This window comes from Rattus norvegicus, chromosome 1 (genome assembly GCF_036323735.1).
Source record: "Rattus norvegicus strain BN/NHsdMcwi chromosome 1, GRCr8, whole genome shotgun sequence".
Lineage (NCBI taxonomy): Eukaryota > Metazoa > Chordata > Mammalia > Rodentia > Muridae > Rattus > Rattus norvegicus.
Genome location: NC_086019.1, coordinates 110,626,066 through 110,643,434, shown reverse-complemented (window position 1 = coordinate 110,643,434; position 17,369 = coordinate 110,626,066). Strand labels below are relative to the sequence as shown.

Below are 17,369 nucleotides of genomic sequence, written 5' to 3'. Positions count from 1 at the left end.
TAAGAAGCAAGAGACAATTTCCAAAAAAGAAATACACGTTGTTTTTTGTTTTCTTTTGTTTTCCTTTGAACTCAGTAGGCTAGACACACACTCTCACTTCTCTCTCTCTCTCTCTCTCTCTCTCTCTCTCTCTCTCTCTCTCTCTCTCTGTCCTTTCTAGGCTATTCATTCTTGCTGAGGAGTTATGAGTCAGAGTGTATCCCAAGAATTACAGCAGAAGTGCAAGCCATGGTCTAATATCGGGTTCTAGCTTGCTTGCTCTTTGTTCTTCGCTGCTCTTGCCCCCTTCCCCACCCCTCTCCATGTGCCCATGGCCAGCCTTTCCTCTCCTCTACTCTTCTTCTCTCATTAAACCTCTCCACGTGGAAAAAAAAAGATCAGGTTTCTAGGGTTTTTACAGTTCTGTGCCTAACTAGGAAGAGAATGATGGGGCATCAGTAGGGAGATATCTTAAGAAGGATCAGTCACTTACAGAGCTGAGTGGCCTCAAGAGCTGACCAAGAGGTCGACACATTACAGAAACTGAAATGTCTGACAGACTTAAGCAAGCTGCCTATCATGAATGAGAACTAGCATGATGCACTTGAAATGCTGACCAGGAACCAAAAGACTTTAAGCCCAGCCGTATTTATTAAATTGTCTTCTCAGTCAAGGTCACAATCTTCTGAGCATCCTGCAGAGGCCAAGGAGAATACATAAAAATGGGAGTAGTTAGCTTTGAGGGGCTGTAAGGAAGATGGTGACCCTGGGAAGGGGAGGCTTACCCAATATCCAGAAGGGCAGCCCTTTTTATTCTTGTAACTCGCTATATACCTAGAGAACTGTAAACCCAGTATGGTTCTAAGCTTAAAGGACTCCAGTGTTAGTAAAGGTTTTGCCTTATCTCTAAGCAATGAGAGGTCCACTGGAGAATTCTGATCAAAGAAATGATTTGTGCTGACTTCAGTTTTAAATGACCTGATGCTATCATCTGATAGAACAATCAGTTCAGAAAACTTCACTGTTTTCTCACAGCACAAGGTATTAAGTGTGAAGAGAGTAAACATGGACTTCCAGTCTTTAGACAGTATCAAAATGGCAACCATGAGAATGTGAAACAATATATAACTTGTTTCCCATTTGTAATCTACAATTAAAAAAGTTAACCACACACACATGCACATGCACACACATTTATATATGTTTGCTTGCACATGCACACTCATGCTCATGGGTGCACACATTTATGCATGTGCACAACCCATACATACACTCTACAAACATGTATGCATATACATGTGCAAACACACATACATATGTACACATATTTACGCATGCATATTCACATACACTAATGCACCCGTGCATACTCACAAATACACACTGATACATGCATGTGAACACATACATATGCATGAGTATAAATGCATACATGAAGAATATCTTTTCCAGAAAACCTAAGGCTCATTTTAGATTTTCAGATTTTCTTAGATTTCAGAATATTTTCATAAATGTGAAGTGGTATTATATACTGTGAGGAACTGAATTATATAATAAGATGCTCATCTATGTTTTGTATATCTCTCATACTCACAGTCTTGTGTAGCTGTGATTGTACTCTTCAAGGCTCCTGCTTGACTATGACAGGTCACAGGAGGTCAGATGTGGGAACTGTTTTCCTATGACATCATAACAGCATGGAATGTTCCAGTTTCATATTGTAGAAGCTCCAGTTTCATATTATAGAAGCATAACCTCTATGTTCACCCATACATATACAAAAAATATACTTTATACATGCAACTATGCACACATAAACATATATACACATAGATATATATTCAAAAGTACATAAATGTATACCTCTATACATATATACATGCATGTATAAATGCATATATACATGTCCCGTATACATACATATATGTATATAAACACATATTTATATACACATCTCCATACATGCACATATACATACATATGTATATATGCACACATTCATATATATATATACACACACAATATTTACATACACATTTATGATATAGGTAAAATGAAAAAATGTATCTTTTCTCCTTTAAATCTCTAACTGTTCTCATTTATTCTGTAAATCAATATCTGAGGTTTATATTCTTGACAGCCCTTCCCACCAACTGGACTTCTGAATACACTCCCAGCAAGCACTAGGAGGACCCTGATTATGAGATGAGCTAAATTACCTTTACTTAAGTAAGCACTAATCAAAGTTTACCATCCTCCCATCACCAGTGTTAAAAGAAGAAAGGGGCCTTCCTATCACACAAAAACATCAGGTTTGTTTGCATCATAAAAGGTGGCAGAAACTTGAAAATATGACTCCCTACTCAGCTTTAAAACTTTAGACTTTATTACAACTAATGTCAAATTAAGGTTTTAAAAGGCAAGCTTTGTTGCTTCTCTTGAGCCTCGTGTTTGTTGTTTCAGTTGTGAAGATAGTTTCTGCTCCTAGAATCTATTTCAATAAAGTTGGTTTAGCTTGTGCTGTTTGTGGCATTATGTTCTATTTCATGAATTTAAAATTAGCATCCTGGGAGAATCTCAATGCTTCACCCAGTGTCCACAGCAGTGTAATGGGAAGCTCTGAGGACTTCTCATTTAGAAGAAGGACATGAGCATCCCTCACAAGACTGGGCACAAAGCACACTGGGAGGCTTCCTGAGGTCAGCCTCAGAGAGAGGGTTTTCTTCCTCCACACCTGAAGGATTTTATTCTTTATTATCAATCTTAACTGAGCCAGAATTCTTGATTTTCTCCATCTGCCTTCAATGTACCACTCTGCTATTTACTTTCAATAAGGGACAATGATTGCATCTCGTCTAACAGACAAGCAGGCAGTGCCGTGTGAAATTAGACATGACTAGTGAAATAATGCTAGCCCAACATGCATCCCAGACAGCTTCATGCATGATATAGAATGCATATCCAAACTGCTGACTGGGACAAAGGAAGCATTCACACAACCGCCCAAGAGAGCTTGGGAAAGAGCTGGAAGCTCTGCTTACTGTAAATTACCTCATCTGCAAATACCATGCGGGCTCTGTGACGTGACAGAACCCTTTCCCTGGACCACACACACAAAAATAGCATATAGTACTCACATTTGAAATTACCTAGAAATCTTCAGATACTTGTAAATGGAGAAATACCTCCTTTCCTTAATTTTCAGTCTTTTAAAATGCTGTCATTTTAAAAAGTTCAATGTTCTTGTTTTTACAAAATAGCTTGCAAAGTCACTATTGATTTGTTCAAAATGCCTTGAATTTCTCCATTTAGAAACAGCTCATTTAAAACAATTAATTTCTCATTTTCCATATGGGGAGAGTTATTTTTCTTGACACTGTCCCCTACATTCTCCTGCCATAAAAACAATGACTGAAATTAGTGCTCTCAGATATCATGGAAACACTCAATTCTCTCGCCAATGAGCCTGAATGTGGTTAAGGCAGGAACTGGGCCTGATGGAGAAGAAAGAAATGATGTCATTGTGGAAAAATTCAGTAGATTTATTTCCTGCTAATGCTGGGAAGTCAAACAGATGAAGTGTGTACCTGTGTGTGCTCATATGTCTGCGCCTATGTGTCTGTGTATGTGTGTGTGTGGAAGGGGGGGGGTTGTATCGGCTGTGTGTCTTTCTGCTTTTACTTGTGTACATGTGCATGTGTGTGCTAGTGTGTATGTCTGTGTGCATGCATTTGTGAGTCTCTCTGTGTTTAACTTGTTTCCAACTCAGAAGGTACTGGAATTGTTAACTGTTTTCTGAAGTGTTAATTTGTTTCATTTTCTGTCCCACGTGTTTTTAATGGAAGTTGTTTATACTGTCAAGCAACAGCTTATGATTTGGGCTTGTGACAAGATTGGTGTCATGTCCTGGGAGGCTGTCCTTTTCTAGTATTCACATAGTATTCTACCTCTACTGGAATTCAGGCAGGCTTCTAGAGCAGAGGTTACAGTTGCCAGCCCATCTCTTCCTTATCTCCTCTTTTTCTGAGAGAGGGGCTCTTATGAACATAGAGCTTGAAATTCTCTCACAGACCTCATTAGAAGCATACTTCACAATAAAGAGGAGCTGGGGTAGGGTGGGGGCATTATGCCTTTCTCCTATTTAGCAAGGTTGTTCTTATGGGCAGGCTGCCATCTAACAATGTGAAACCGACAAGAAGGAAGATGAAGGGAGTGAGGTAAGTGGGTGAAACTCTACGCAGTGGACATTACTCTAGTTTAACACAATCCCTAAGTTCAGTCATAGAGTGAAATGTCCCCTTCCTCACAGTTTCAGCTCTGCCTTCAAAGAACTAACTTTCCTATGGCTTTGTGAGTCTTGTCTCAGGAACATTGAATTGTTACCATGTATGATGAATGTCCTGAGAGTTGGCTGTGAGAGTTTTCTACTCCTAACCATCAGCCACATGCACAGAAATATCCTCACCAAAGATATGACCCTAACATGTACCCATCAGCCAACCCTCCATCACATTTTCAACTATATCACATAGTATAATATAATATGCACATATGCATCACAGCTACAGAATACTTACATCTGACAGTAAATTTAACTGCTAGAGGTTAATAAAAGGAGGACCTGGCTATGCCAAATTTTTATCCACTTGTCAGCTGCCATTAGCCAATAAAGTTACACAGTTACACATTCTCAGAGAGTTGACAACTGTGATCACACACTGACCTGAGCATTGGAAGTCTTAGGCTCTCTCCTGCACTTTCACACAAACTACTTTTACCTTGGTTGTTAAATGGTACTTGGGTAGATGGCTAATTAGGGATCTTGAGAAGAAACAACCTTCTCGTTTTCATGTTTCAGTCATTTATAGTACAATCAGAATCACTTATGGAAAAGATATACACATACATCACACACACACACACACACACACACACACACACACACACAATCTCATCTCTATGGAACTCTCTTTCAGCAACTGAAAGGAAGATTCTTAATGACTATATGCCTCACTTCAGGTCAGAAGTGTCTCCTGAGGACCCACTGGGTTTCTCCAGCAGTCATTCTATTAATTCTCAGAGCTGAGTCACTGGTCACAGTCCTAGCTGCCATCTCCCATCTGATTATCACTGCATGCAGCTGTGGAACTCTGTACAAACAGACCTTAAATCTTCAAAATGAACAGAGCCTGTCAATACTAATTAGTTCATTTCTATCCCCATCTTCACCTGTAGGCAAACTGTGAGCTCTTCCAGTCGCCCTTGGCCAGTACAGATATATACAGTACACACATCAGCCCCTGCATCACCCTGAAATCATGCAGTTGTCAGCCATTTCCTTTATGTAGAAATTCCCAGCCTACAAGATGGCTCAGAGAGTAAAGGAGCTTGATGTCACTTGATGCCGTGAGGTCAATCCCTGATACACACCCGACATTCTACAGCTATGCTTGTGTCCATAAACATCTTAGCTAGCCATATTTAAGAATGTACATTTTAGCCTGAGCTGACATGCCTACAGGTGTCAAAGCACTGCAGCCTAGCGAGGAATGGATTGTGTTGCAGCTCACAGCAAGACTCAGCAAGTCCTGGCCATCTAGTTAGACACCCTCAACTATATGTAAAATCCCAAGCACCATGCAGTATGTTTCTCTCCCTATGAATGAGACTGGGAGACTAATAATCTGAAAGGGACAAGTGATGATTGTAAAATCAACAGAGCAGTGAACTGGGACTGGACAACAAGCTGTCCTATGTGCACTACCCTCCCAAGAGTGGCCAGGAACGTGTCCTGTGAGCACTTACACTAAATACTGCCCATGCACAAACTCAATGACATTAGTTGATGGAGAAAGGAAATTAAAACCTAGAAAATGGCAGGCAGTGCATGTCTCTTCAGGGTATGGGTTTGAGGTCATTCAATGAGACTTATCAAGATCTGTTGTATAATAAAATCTTGACAGCTTTTCTTGTGCTGTGAGCAGATGCCTGACAAGGAGCAATAGAAGGGAAGGGGTAGTTCTGGCTCATGGCTTAAGCAGAGATACAGTCCAGCATGGTGGGCAAGGCATGGGAGCCTGCCCTGTGTGGAAGTGACATGTCCAGGCTATTAACCTCAAGGCCTGCTCCCAGAAACCCACTTCCTCCAGTGACATTCCACTTTCTAAAGATTGCCTAGACTCCTGAAAAATACCCCCTGCTTAAGAGCTCAAACATGTAATCACGTAGGGAACACTTCACATTAAACGAAGGTAGATATGAAGAAATGGATGATTAAGAGGGGTCAGAACTGTGACTAAAATAAGTTCCTTCAATATTAATACAGTCAGAGACTCTAGAATGGAAGAATGCAAGGAGGGGCCTAACTCTCGGGATATGTCTGTCAAAACAGAATCAGGTCAGTCATCTCTCTCTGTTAGGATGCTGGACCACTAGAAACCTAAGTACTTGAGAAGCAAAGGTCTTCTATGTAAATTAAAAGCCAACACTCTAATCTGCTCTACAGCACAACACAAAGGGAAGACGTGACTCCGAGTTCCCAGTTAGAGTCCATCAGGAGAGCCTGTGTCCGGGTAAACAGGTGACATCATGATTTCCAGTTTCTGTTCCTCTTTCCAGTTCTCAGCTAACTGACCCAGACTGTACACTGTGCTCTAGGAAAAGACGATACTTGAGAAAACTGGGAGAGACATCTTTTTATCCAATAGTAAACCAAAAGTAGAATACTTTCCAGTACACACAGGTTATTTTGCTAGATTTTTCTAAATGCATGATACATGGATATTTCCCATTAACTGTCAAAGTTCTTACTTCCTGACATATTAGAAAGTTCTTGTTTTCTATGAGTGTTTCTCTACATGTGTGAATATGTACCACATGTTTGTCTGGTGCATACAAAATCACAACAGGGTATTAGAACCCCAAAACTAAAATTAGAGATAGTTCTAAGTCACCATGTAGGTTCTAAGACAGAGTCCTCTGGAAGAGTAGCCAGTGATCTTACCCATGGGCCCCCCCACCTCCCCTGTCTCTAGCCCCTAGAATAGTTCTGATATGATACAAGCACCAAATAACATTGTACACCAGTAGAAGTATCAAATCCATACTATTACCCATTGCGTGAGCTGGAAAGGAATCCCAAACACATCTCCACACACTCAGACACAACATAAAAAATTAATGTGTTTAAAGCACAGAGGAGGACTTATCACAAAGTAAGAGCTTTTCATCACACATCAACCAATGCCTTGTTTCTTGGTTTCCATCTGCTAGAATGGAAAATGTACGTTTCTTAATTTTTGTAAATAGAAAAACCAGAATCTCATATACATATGCTTTTCACAGAGCTCCTGTTATCCTGCACACTACCTGCAGGTCTGTAACACACAAGGACCACAGACCTTTTAGCATTCCAATGTTATAAAAATCACACTGCCCCACACCTCAGTGTTTGTTATGAAACACGAAAACAAGATGGTTTCAAAATTCACATGCATCCCAGGCATCAGGGGTGCATCAAGTTGAACCCTGGGAGGGTCTTGAACACATGCTTGAGCTTCAGAGGACAGGACAGGAGCTGGGTGGAATTACAGGACAGCAGGCAAATGCCCCTGCCTTTCAGCTATTCCATGATGGACCGTGAGCTTCTGCAGTGAAACACTGCACCCTGGAGCTACTGAACTATCATTTTTCTATGACACACTGTGGCATACTGGTTTTAGAAGTTATTTATTATTTATTTATATGTGTGGGAATTTTGCCTGCATGGATGTCTCTGTACCACATCGATGCAGTGCCCTCAGGGGTCAGAAGAGGTGTCAGGTCCCCAGGAAGTACAGTTATAGACAGCTGTGAACCACCATTTGGGAAAATCACCATGGGCCTGCTGGAAGAATAGCCATTGCTCTTAACCACTGAAGCCCTCTCTCCAGGCCCTGTCATCACAGTATTTTATATGTGTCTTTATACACTGCTCTACTCTGACCTTATCCTGTATATACAATATATAACAAAAGTAGATAAAATACATACCTAAGATGAAATACAAACATTAATATTGAAATATCCACATACTTATTTTACAACTCCTTCTGTATATAAGAATATCTATGCTGGAAATGTTAGTCCTGACTGCCCCTCACCCATGTCAAGCTGGTCCCTCTCCTCTCCCCAAACAGCCCCAACTTCAGCTTTCAGGACCCATGTTCTATTTCCCTCTCTTTTGCTCCCTCATTACAACCCTTATTTCCCTCTCCTGGAACCTTTTCTAGATTCATGACCTGTAAGCATCACACATGCATGTGTGCACACATGTGTGCGCACACACACACACACACACACACACACACACACACACACACACCTCACAGCTATAATTTAGGTAATAGCCACTTTTGCTTAGCCGCCATTTTGCACCTCAATCTGCACATGTGGCCCATATTAAAATCAGCTAACTGGGAACGAAAACATGTCAAACTCATTTGCACTCTGTTCTTAAACCTCCCAGTGGCACAGTACCATGTACTACTTCACTCTGAGCTCCATCATGGCATCTCTCTGTAAAACAGTCAGGACAGAAATATTCCTAGTAGGAAAGCACTGAGTCAACAAACAGTTGCCTAGATTGACCACGGTCAGAAATTAAGAATCCATGAAGGAAGAATTTTAACTTATTGGAAAATTATTTACTTTAACACATTTATGATACTTTTACTTTATAAATCTTAGGAAATTGGAGTTTATCACCAATTTTTCTACTCTATTTTCTCTTTGCCTTAACCCACAAAATTTATTTCCATAATATTTTTCACCCTTCCAGATCATCATGGTTCACTTTCTGTTTTTTTTTTAATCCTAGTACTTCACATTTTAAACAATAAATTTTTAAGTGTAAACTATTTTTTCTAGTTTGGTTTTGGTTTTTGTTTTGTGGTGCTAAGGGATCAGATCTAAGGTTTCACATGCTATAGTTAAGTTCTCTTCAACCTAGCTACACTACCAGCTAAGAATATACACATACACATAATTAGAAGTGAGTGACTCATCACAGGTGAGTAAATGTCCAAGGAGAGACATGAACAGTTTAACTGTCCAGACCAGGCACACAAGGATCCTCCTCTTTACTGGAGACGCCAAGTTTGGGCACTGAACTAAAGTCAGAAAGCATACAATCGAATCAACAAAAGCGTGGGTTCCTCACTTGTTTTAGTTTCACCCTAGTAGAAGGGCATTAGAAGGCTAGAAATAGAAAGATGCCTCAGCAAAGATTAAAACAGAGACAGAAGGAACACCCATTCAGAGCCTGCCTCACATGTGGCCCATACATATACAGCCACCCAATTAGACAAGATGGATGAAGCAAAGAAGTGCAGGCAGACAGGAGGCGGAAATAGATCTCTCCTGAGAGACACAGTCAGAATACAGCAAATACAGAGGCGAATGCCAGCAGCAAACCACTGAACTGAGAACAGGACCCCCGTTGAAGGAATCAGAGAAAGGACTGGAAGAGCTTGAAGGGGCTCGAGACCCCATATGAACAACAATGCCAAGTAACCAGAGCTTCCAGGGACTAAGCCACTACCTAAAGACTACACATGGACTGACCCTGGACTCTGACCTCATAGGTAGCATTGAATATCCTAGTAAGAGCACCAGTGGAAGGGGAAGCCCTGGGTCCTGCTAAGACTGAACCCCCAGTGAACATGATTGTTGGGGGGAGGGCAGCAATGGGGGAGGATGGGGAGGGGAACACCCATAAAGAAGGGGAGGGAGAGGTGTTAGGGGGATGTTGGCCTGTAAACCAGGAAAGGGAATAACACTCGAAATGTAAATAAGAAATACTCAAGTTAATTAAAAAAAAAAAAAAAAGAAAGATGCCTCAGTGGGCAAAACTTTCAGCACAAGTATGAGGACCTGAGTTTGGGCCCCGGCACCAAGGTCAATGCTAGAAAGGCCTTATAGGCAACCTATAACCCCAGCTCCTAGGTGTCTGATACCCCAGGTCAAGCTGGCTAGCTATACAAATTAAGTTGAGGTGAGCTCTGTTCTGTGTTCAAGTGAGAACGATGGCCGTTAATACACAAGGTAGAAAATTATCAAAGAAAACAGGCATATCCATACCCACACACAAGTAACCATGCTAATGTGCACTATTGATACCACACACATACTCACAAGCAAAAACAAAATCTGAAATATAGGATATTAAAAGGAGTATTAATGATACTATGTTGTGCTTGCAGACAGAAGCCTAGCTTTTGAGAGGCTCTATCCATCAGCAGCTGAAACACACAGATATCCACAGCCAAACATTGGATGGAGGTTGGGGACTCTTGTGGAAGAACTGGGGAAAGGACTGAAGGCCCTGAAGAGGATGGGAACACAATAGGATGACCAACAGAATCAACTAACCTGGGCCTCTGGAAGGTCTCAGAAACCAAGCCATCAACCAAAGAACACACGCAAGCTGGAATGAGGCCCTTGACACATATACAACAGATGCATAACTCAGTCCCCCAATTGTGTGTCCCCCAGTAACTGGAGCAGAGGCTGTTCCTACAGCTGTAGACTGACTAGAGTATCAGTTCCCCAACAGGGCTGCCTTGTCTGGCTTCAGTGGGAGGAGATGCATCTAATCTGGCAGAGACTTGATGGCCAGGGTAGGGGGATACCTGAGGAGTTCCACCCTCTCAAAGGAGAAGGAGAGTGGAGATGGGGGGAGGTTTCAGTGAGGGGGGAACAGAGTCAGTACTTGGAATGTAAATTAATTAATTAATTTACAACAGGTTTTTAATTATTAATAAAAAGAAACAGTAGGCTTAAATATCTTTTCACCATTCAAGAACTTCAAATTAGTGATAACCTCCTGTTATTTTCAGACTGATAGTAATAGTAAATTTGTTATATTCTGATACACATACTAATTTTACATTAAATTGCTATAGACTTGACTCAAATGTATCATATATCTACCATATGATTCTGCTGATTCTATTGAAACCGTGCTATGTAAGAAAATCACCCATCAAGCAAAGGCGAAACAGACAGGCTGGTTCTAGCTGGGACATACTAATATTCTGAGAGAGGAATTACAGAACACAATTTCTTCATGAGCAGAGTGTCTAGGCAAACCAAAGCAGGTACAAAACGTTCTCAGTCTATGCAGAAACATTAAAGTTATAAACTGCTTTTGTATAAATATATAAATACATATAAAAATCTCTATATAAGAGCATATTTCATGCACATGCTTAAACATGCTTACACAGCTGTAAAACTCCCAAATGAATCATTAATCTGGAAAAGTAAATAAAAATGCTTGGAAAATCAGAAAATGGAATTCAAGATAGGAGAAGAAATCACTAAGGGCTTCCTGGTATGCTCTCATTAATTAATTCAGAGGAGAAGCTGACCAGTTCATCTATTGTCACTAAATTCAGTATGAAATGTAGGATAGTCACCATACACACAGATACACACACACACACACACACACACACACACACACAGATATTCACATAGAGAAATATATATAGCACACACAAAAACATATACAGACACACATACATACATACACTGATATATACATTATATATACATATACACACATACACTGACATACACATATATGTACACACATACATACAAAACATAAACATACACAGACACTAAACACACATATACACAGTACACATACAAACATACACATGCAAACACACACGCACAGCACACAAAAACACATATGACATACATATACAGAGACAAAAACACATATACACAACACAAAAATATATACAGACATGCAAACAGAAACTAACACACAGAAACTCTGACACATACATATATGCACACACACACATACACAGACACACATAGAAACAAAAATACACATTGACACACAGACATATACACAGAGACACATACACTCACACAGTTACACACCCAGACCCAGACACAGCAGAGACTCATTTTTACATGCATATATACAAACATATGCATGCACACAGGACATATAGAGAGACATAACACAAACACACACAGAATAGACATGTTGCTATAGTACAATTATTATTTATGGACAACTGAAAGGGTCTTTTCCCTCTGGGAAATATTCATATTTCTATATTATAATAGTATTTATGTATATTGCTAAAACTTCAGTTATAGTAAATTATCCTTTAATATAGACTTAGATTGAATAGAAACAAAATGTTATACCATCTTAAGCAATCTCTTTCCCTCTCTTCCCTCTTTCCCTCCCTCCTTCCTTCTCTCTGAGATCGGGTCTCATGTAGCCTGTGCCGACCTTGAACTCTGTACACAACAAGGATGACTGTGAACTCCTTATCCTACTGCCTCCAGTTTTCAAGTGCTGGGATGGCAGATGTGTACCAAGCATGGCCCAGCTCTCCTATACATCAAGTTTCACTATGAAGAGAAGCTAGATTGAAAATCACAGTTTGAAAAAAGCATATTTATGAATAATAATGACCACTATGATAATAACCACTTTGATTTTCAACTTTTGAAAATGCTGTATTGTTCACAAAGGTATATCCTATTTTGACTTCAGAAGTCATTGTGAAATACATAAATTGTGTCAAAGACATAAAAGAAAACTCAACCAAAAGCTATTATACCAAATGGACTCAGATTAAATTTGGGTGTCCGAGCACCATCAGAAATGAAGCAATACTACATTTTAATCTTCTCTTTAAAAAGAAACAGTTATATTTGTAGACTAAAAAATTTGTCACAGCCACAGTAAAATTTTACATCATATTTAACTAAAAAGACTGGGATTAAGAAAATCCATAGGTAACAATGAATAGCCTAGTAAAGGTACCAGTGGAAGGGGAAGCCCTTGGTCCTGCCAAGGCTGGACCCCCAGTGAACATGATTGTTGGGGGAAGGGTGGCAATGGGGGGAGGATGGGGAGGGGAACACCCATATAGAAGGGTAGGGGGAGAGATTAGGGTGATGTTGTCCTGGAAACTGGGAAAGGGAATAACAATGGAAATGTAAATAAGAAATACCCAGTTTAATAAAGATGGAAAAAAATCAAAAGCAAAAAAACAAAAACAAAAAAGAAAATCCAGATTTTATAAAATCTCACTGCAGTTCTTGTGAACTTGCAAGAATTTTTTATTTTGTTATTTTTGTTTATAGTTTTATTATATAAATGAGGCTTTAGAAGAAAGCAGTTAAAAAGTTCTTGGTCTCAGCACTCCCATAGTGTCTGAGCACTACCATGAAGACTAGAGTGAATGGTTAAAGATGTGGTCTCAGAGGCTATAGATGTGCTAAATGGATGTTTACAAAGCACTGATTTCTCCTAGGTAATTGAAAATATTCACTAAGGGCTGTCAACCCTCGTTCATGTAGGGAAGGGATGTAGATGGGGTGACATGCGCAGTTGAATGAGTTGAATTAGTACTTACAAGTGGTAATAGACACAGTAATAGTAACCATGCTGATTTTCAACTTTTGAATGATGCATTGTTTACACAGCAGGTATACACTGTTTATCCAGAGTGCACATTACTACATTATAAATAATTAGTACTAACTGAAAATTAAAGATTAAAAACTAAGCATCAGACAGAGCCAGTTAACAGCTAGCACAAGCCTGTCTTACACCTCACTGCTAAAAAATTACAACTCTGTGGATCCTTGCTTCTGGCCTGAAAAGACATCTTCTAAAACAAATGAAACCAAAAAACTATATAGTATTCTTAGCAGGGCAGTTTTCCTCTGTGTTATCCTAACCTGGGGTTTTGGTCTTTTTGTTCCTAACAACAATAAAAATGCATGTTAGTGACATCTGCAAATAAAGCCTAGTGACAATGCCATTTTTTTCTTTGCTAGTTGCTTTAAAGTTTCTGTACAAACTGGCCTCTCTTTCAGGACAGTACTTTTCATTACTAAATCAAATGAAGGTCTGTCCCACAACAGTGGAGATGACGGTGTAAGGACAAGTGTCTGCTGTTAAGCATTGTATAAAGCATTTTTCCGCTGAAGCAAGGGCATCAGAACTGGAATTGGAAGGTGGTGTCTGCGATATTCTTATGCAGCTGCTTTCTAGCCAAAGCAGCTGTGCAAATCCCTTGGGATGTGCGACCTTCTAATGGAGGGAGAAAACGTGAAAAGAAAACACATGGGCATGCAGCACAGCACACGGCTCTCCTGGGTAGCTTTTGAGAAATGTGTTCAGGAAGTGTTCCAGAGGGAAGCAGACTGAAGGTCGGGCCGGGATTCCAGTCTATTTCTTAACAATAGCCACATGCTACTCCTGGTAACGGAGTTTGGAAGGCCCTGGGTTAACTGACAGCATCATGGAACTGCTTTGAAGAAAAACAACTGAGCCTCAGAATTGGTGGAGTACATAATAACGTGAACACTGATATAAAATGTAAAATGCCATAATAAAATCCATTGGTAGTCATAATCACTGTATACTAATAAACATTTGAAAGAAAACTCTAAACAATAAAAATATATTTACATATGTATAAAGATGAAGTCTATCAAAACTAAGTGCTTGCTGATAAACACACACATGCCCTGCACCTCTACTCCACCATGGGTGCAGGAACCATTCATAACTCTGTGTGTCTTCCTCTTTAAGCTGTCTTCAACATCCTTTGAATTTTGTTTTTTCTTCTTTCCCTTACATATTAAAAATGAAAAACTATTATCTATCTTGTTTACTCAAAATTACTGAGTATTGTATTTTTCCAATATGCTGGTGAGAGCTAAAAAGATTAGACTTAACTCCCAAAAAGAAATTAAGAAATTGAGCAATTAAAAAGTAAAATAATTTGCCTAAAGCTGTGTAGATCAATGATAATACTTATTAAAACACACAAAAATAACATTTCAGATACATTGCATTACACTATATTGCATTACACCAATGGATCTATTTAGTAAACCTTTGTGCTTGATTTATTTCATTACTCAATGACAGTTATATCTGCACTGATTTTGATGGTGTTTCAGATGTAGCCAGTTTATGGACAATGAGCTCTTAGAACAGCACCAGCTTTCCATAATCTTTCACTTAATTACACTTACTAAAAGGAGTATGTAATTAATAAAATAGCAAAGAGGATGACATGTTCCCTAATTACAAACCAGCTTCCGGGCTCCGTGGTTCCTGCAGTGTCTTCTGCACTGGGAAACCTTCACACAGGAATATCCATTTCTCAAAGTACTTTCTGGATGGGGACTGTCCATACAAGAGTATGTGCCACTCACCGGTGCCTTCTGCATGGGGACCAACCACACAGGGGTACCTGCCTCTCAGCAGTGCCTTGTGCATGGGGACCATCCACACGGGAGCACTGCCTCTCAGCAGTGCCTTCTGCATGGGGACCATCCACACGGGAGCACTGCCTCTCAGCAGTGCCTTCTGCATGGGGACCATCCACACGGGAGCACTGCCTCTCAGCAGTGCCTTCTGCATGGGGACCATCCACACGGGAGCACTGCCTCTCAGCAGTGCCTTCTGCATGGGGACCATCCACACAGGGGTACCTGCCTCTCAGCAGTGCCTTGTGCATGGGGACCATCCACACGGGAGCACTGCCTCTCAGCAGTGCCTTCTGCATGGGGACCATCCACACGGGAGCACTGCCTCTCAGCAGTGCCTTGTGCATGGGGACCATCCACACGGGCGCACTGCCTCTCAGCAGTGCCTTGTGCATGGGGACCATCCACACGGGCGCACTGCCTCTCAGCAGTGCCTTCTGCATGGGGACCATCCACACGGGCGCACTGCCTCTCAGCAGTGCCTTCTCTACAGAGACTTTACCTTGGCAGGCTTGTTGGTATCCATGCTCTCTTTGAATTTCTCCTGCACCGTTGCTGCAAGCTGACAGAGCAAGGCGCCATTATCCAACTTCTCCATGAAGGTTTCTGCTGTTATCTCTTTCCCTGGAATAATAAAACAGAGTTTTACAAAAACATTTTCTTTCCCTAGAACAGACATCAGAGTCACATTAAAGAACATCATTTCATTAGAAGTGAATTCACTGAAATGGCCGCAAGCATGGTTTCTTGGCATTTTATGTTTTCATTTCATGGCCAGATCCTTAATACTTTATATGCATTCTAACTGTACAAAAATTGTAATTCATTTTAATTTGACAAATGGTATCTTGGATAAAATATTTCCCACAATTAACAATCAGCAAAAATGAAAAACAGTCAATGAAACTCAAAGAACTAACCTTCATAGGGTTTCTATATTAACAGAAATAATAAAACAAAATGTATTAGATATAAATGTGCATGTGGTCTCTTTGCATGTAAAGAGTTCTCATCCTTGGTAGCCCCCTCAATTATTTTGGCCTGTGACACAGAACTGGTATATCATATATCATCATCTAATTATAACAACAGCTCAATTGCTAGAGTGCATGGCTAGCATGCATAAACGCGTAGGTTCGCTCCCTAGCAACACATATGAAAATCCTTAGGTGGTGGCCCACAACCACAATCAAATCACTCACGCAGAAGAGGCAGAACAATCAGTAGCTCAAGATCATCCTTGGCTACATTTGAAGCTGAAAGCCAGCCTGGGGTACATGGGTACCTAAGTAAAACATAAAACCCATTAGAGCATTCCCCTTCTGAGTAGAGCCTTGAGACGGCAGTTAGGCCCAGAGCTCAGCTTTGCTCCTCCCCACAATGGCCCTCACAGAGTCAGCACAGCTCTCTGAAGCTTATGGTCCTCAACCATCATCTTTATACTTGACTGGATCCCAGTTAGTCTCTTACTTTTCTAAAATGATCCCAGACTATATTTTCTTTCTCCTTTTCCTCTTAATTTTTAGATAGCTTTACTGAGATCACTCAACCACCTTTCTCATTTGACCTTTTATAAATACTGCGCATATATTTAGAAATGTACAGTCATCATCACAATTTCAGAACATTTTAGTCATATCGCAAGGAATTCAACACCCTTCAGCTGCCATGATCCCCCAAATTTAAGCACTACTTGTATCTTGCCATAGTTGTCACAAGGCAACTTTCCCAGGCCCTCCTCTCCTTTGCTCTGGTCCTCATTTTCAGTGATCTGGGTGGGTTGACTGTTTGTTTGTTTGTTCTTGGGTTTGGGGTGCTTTTATTCTGCCTTGATTTCCCAAAACTTAAAAGTCACAAATCCTGTTGACTCAAGTTACCTCTTTTGCCCATCCATCATAGACTGATGACTAGCATGATAACAGGAGGCATGGGGGTTGTTCCCTAGGTGTGGACTCAACTTTTTTTACCCAGACAGATAGCTGTGCCGAACACGCTCTATCCCACCTCTATGTTGCAAAGCGAATCTGTGCAATTTATCCCAGTATCCAATGGGCTCCAGTGATCCCTCTGACCACCTT

General features: G+C 40.4%; 1 protein-coding gene across 14 annotated transcripts in view; it reads right to left on the bottom strand.

Moving 5' to 3' along the window:
* The window catches only part of Gas2 (growth arrest-specific 2), a 133,621-nt gene that overhangs the window by 78,138 nt on the left and 38,114 nt on the right, over nucleotides 1–17,369 (bottom strand). For all 14 annotated transcript variants that reach the window (XM_017589558.3, XM_063271101.1, XM_063271078.1 and 11 more), the window contains one exon: nucleotides 15,794–15,915. In XM_017589558.3, coding sequence (XP_017445047.1) covers nucleotides 15,794–15,915 — 122 coding nt within the window. The remainder of the gene's footprint in view (nucleotides 1–15,793; nucleotides 15,916–17,369) is intronic.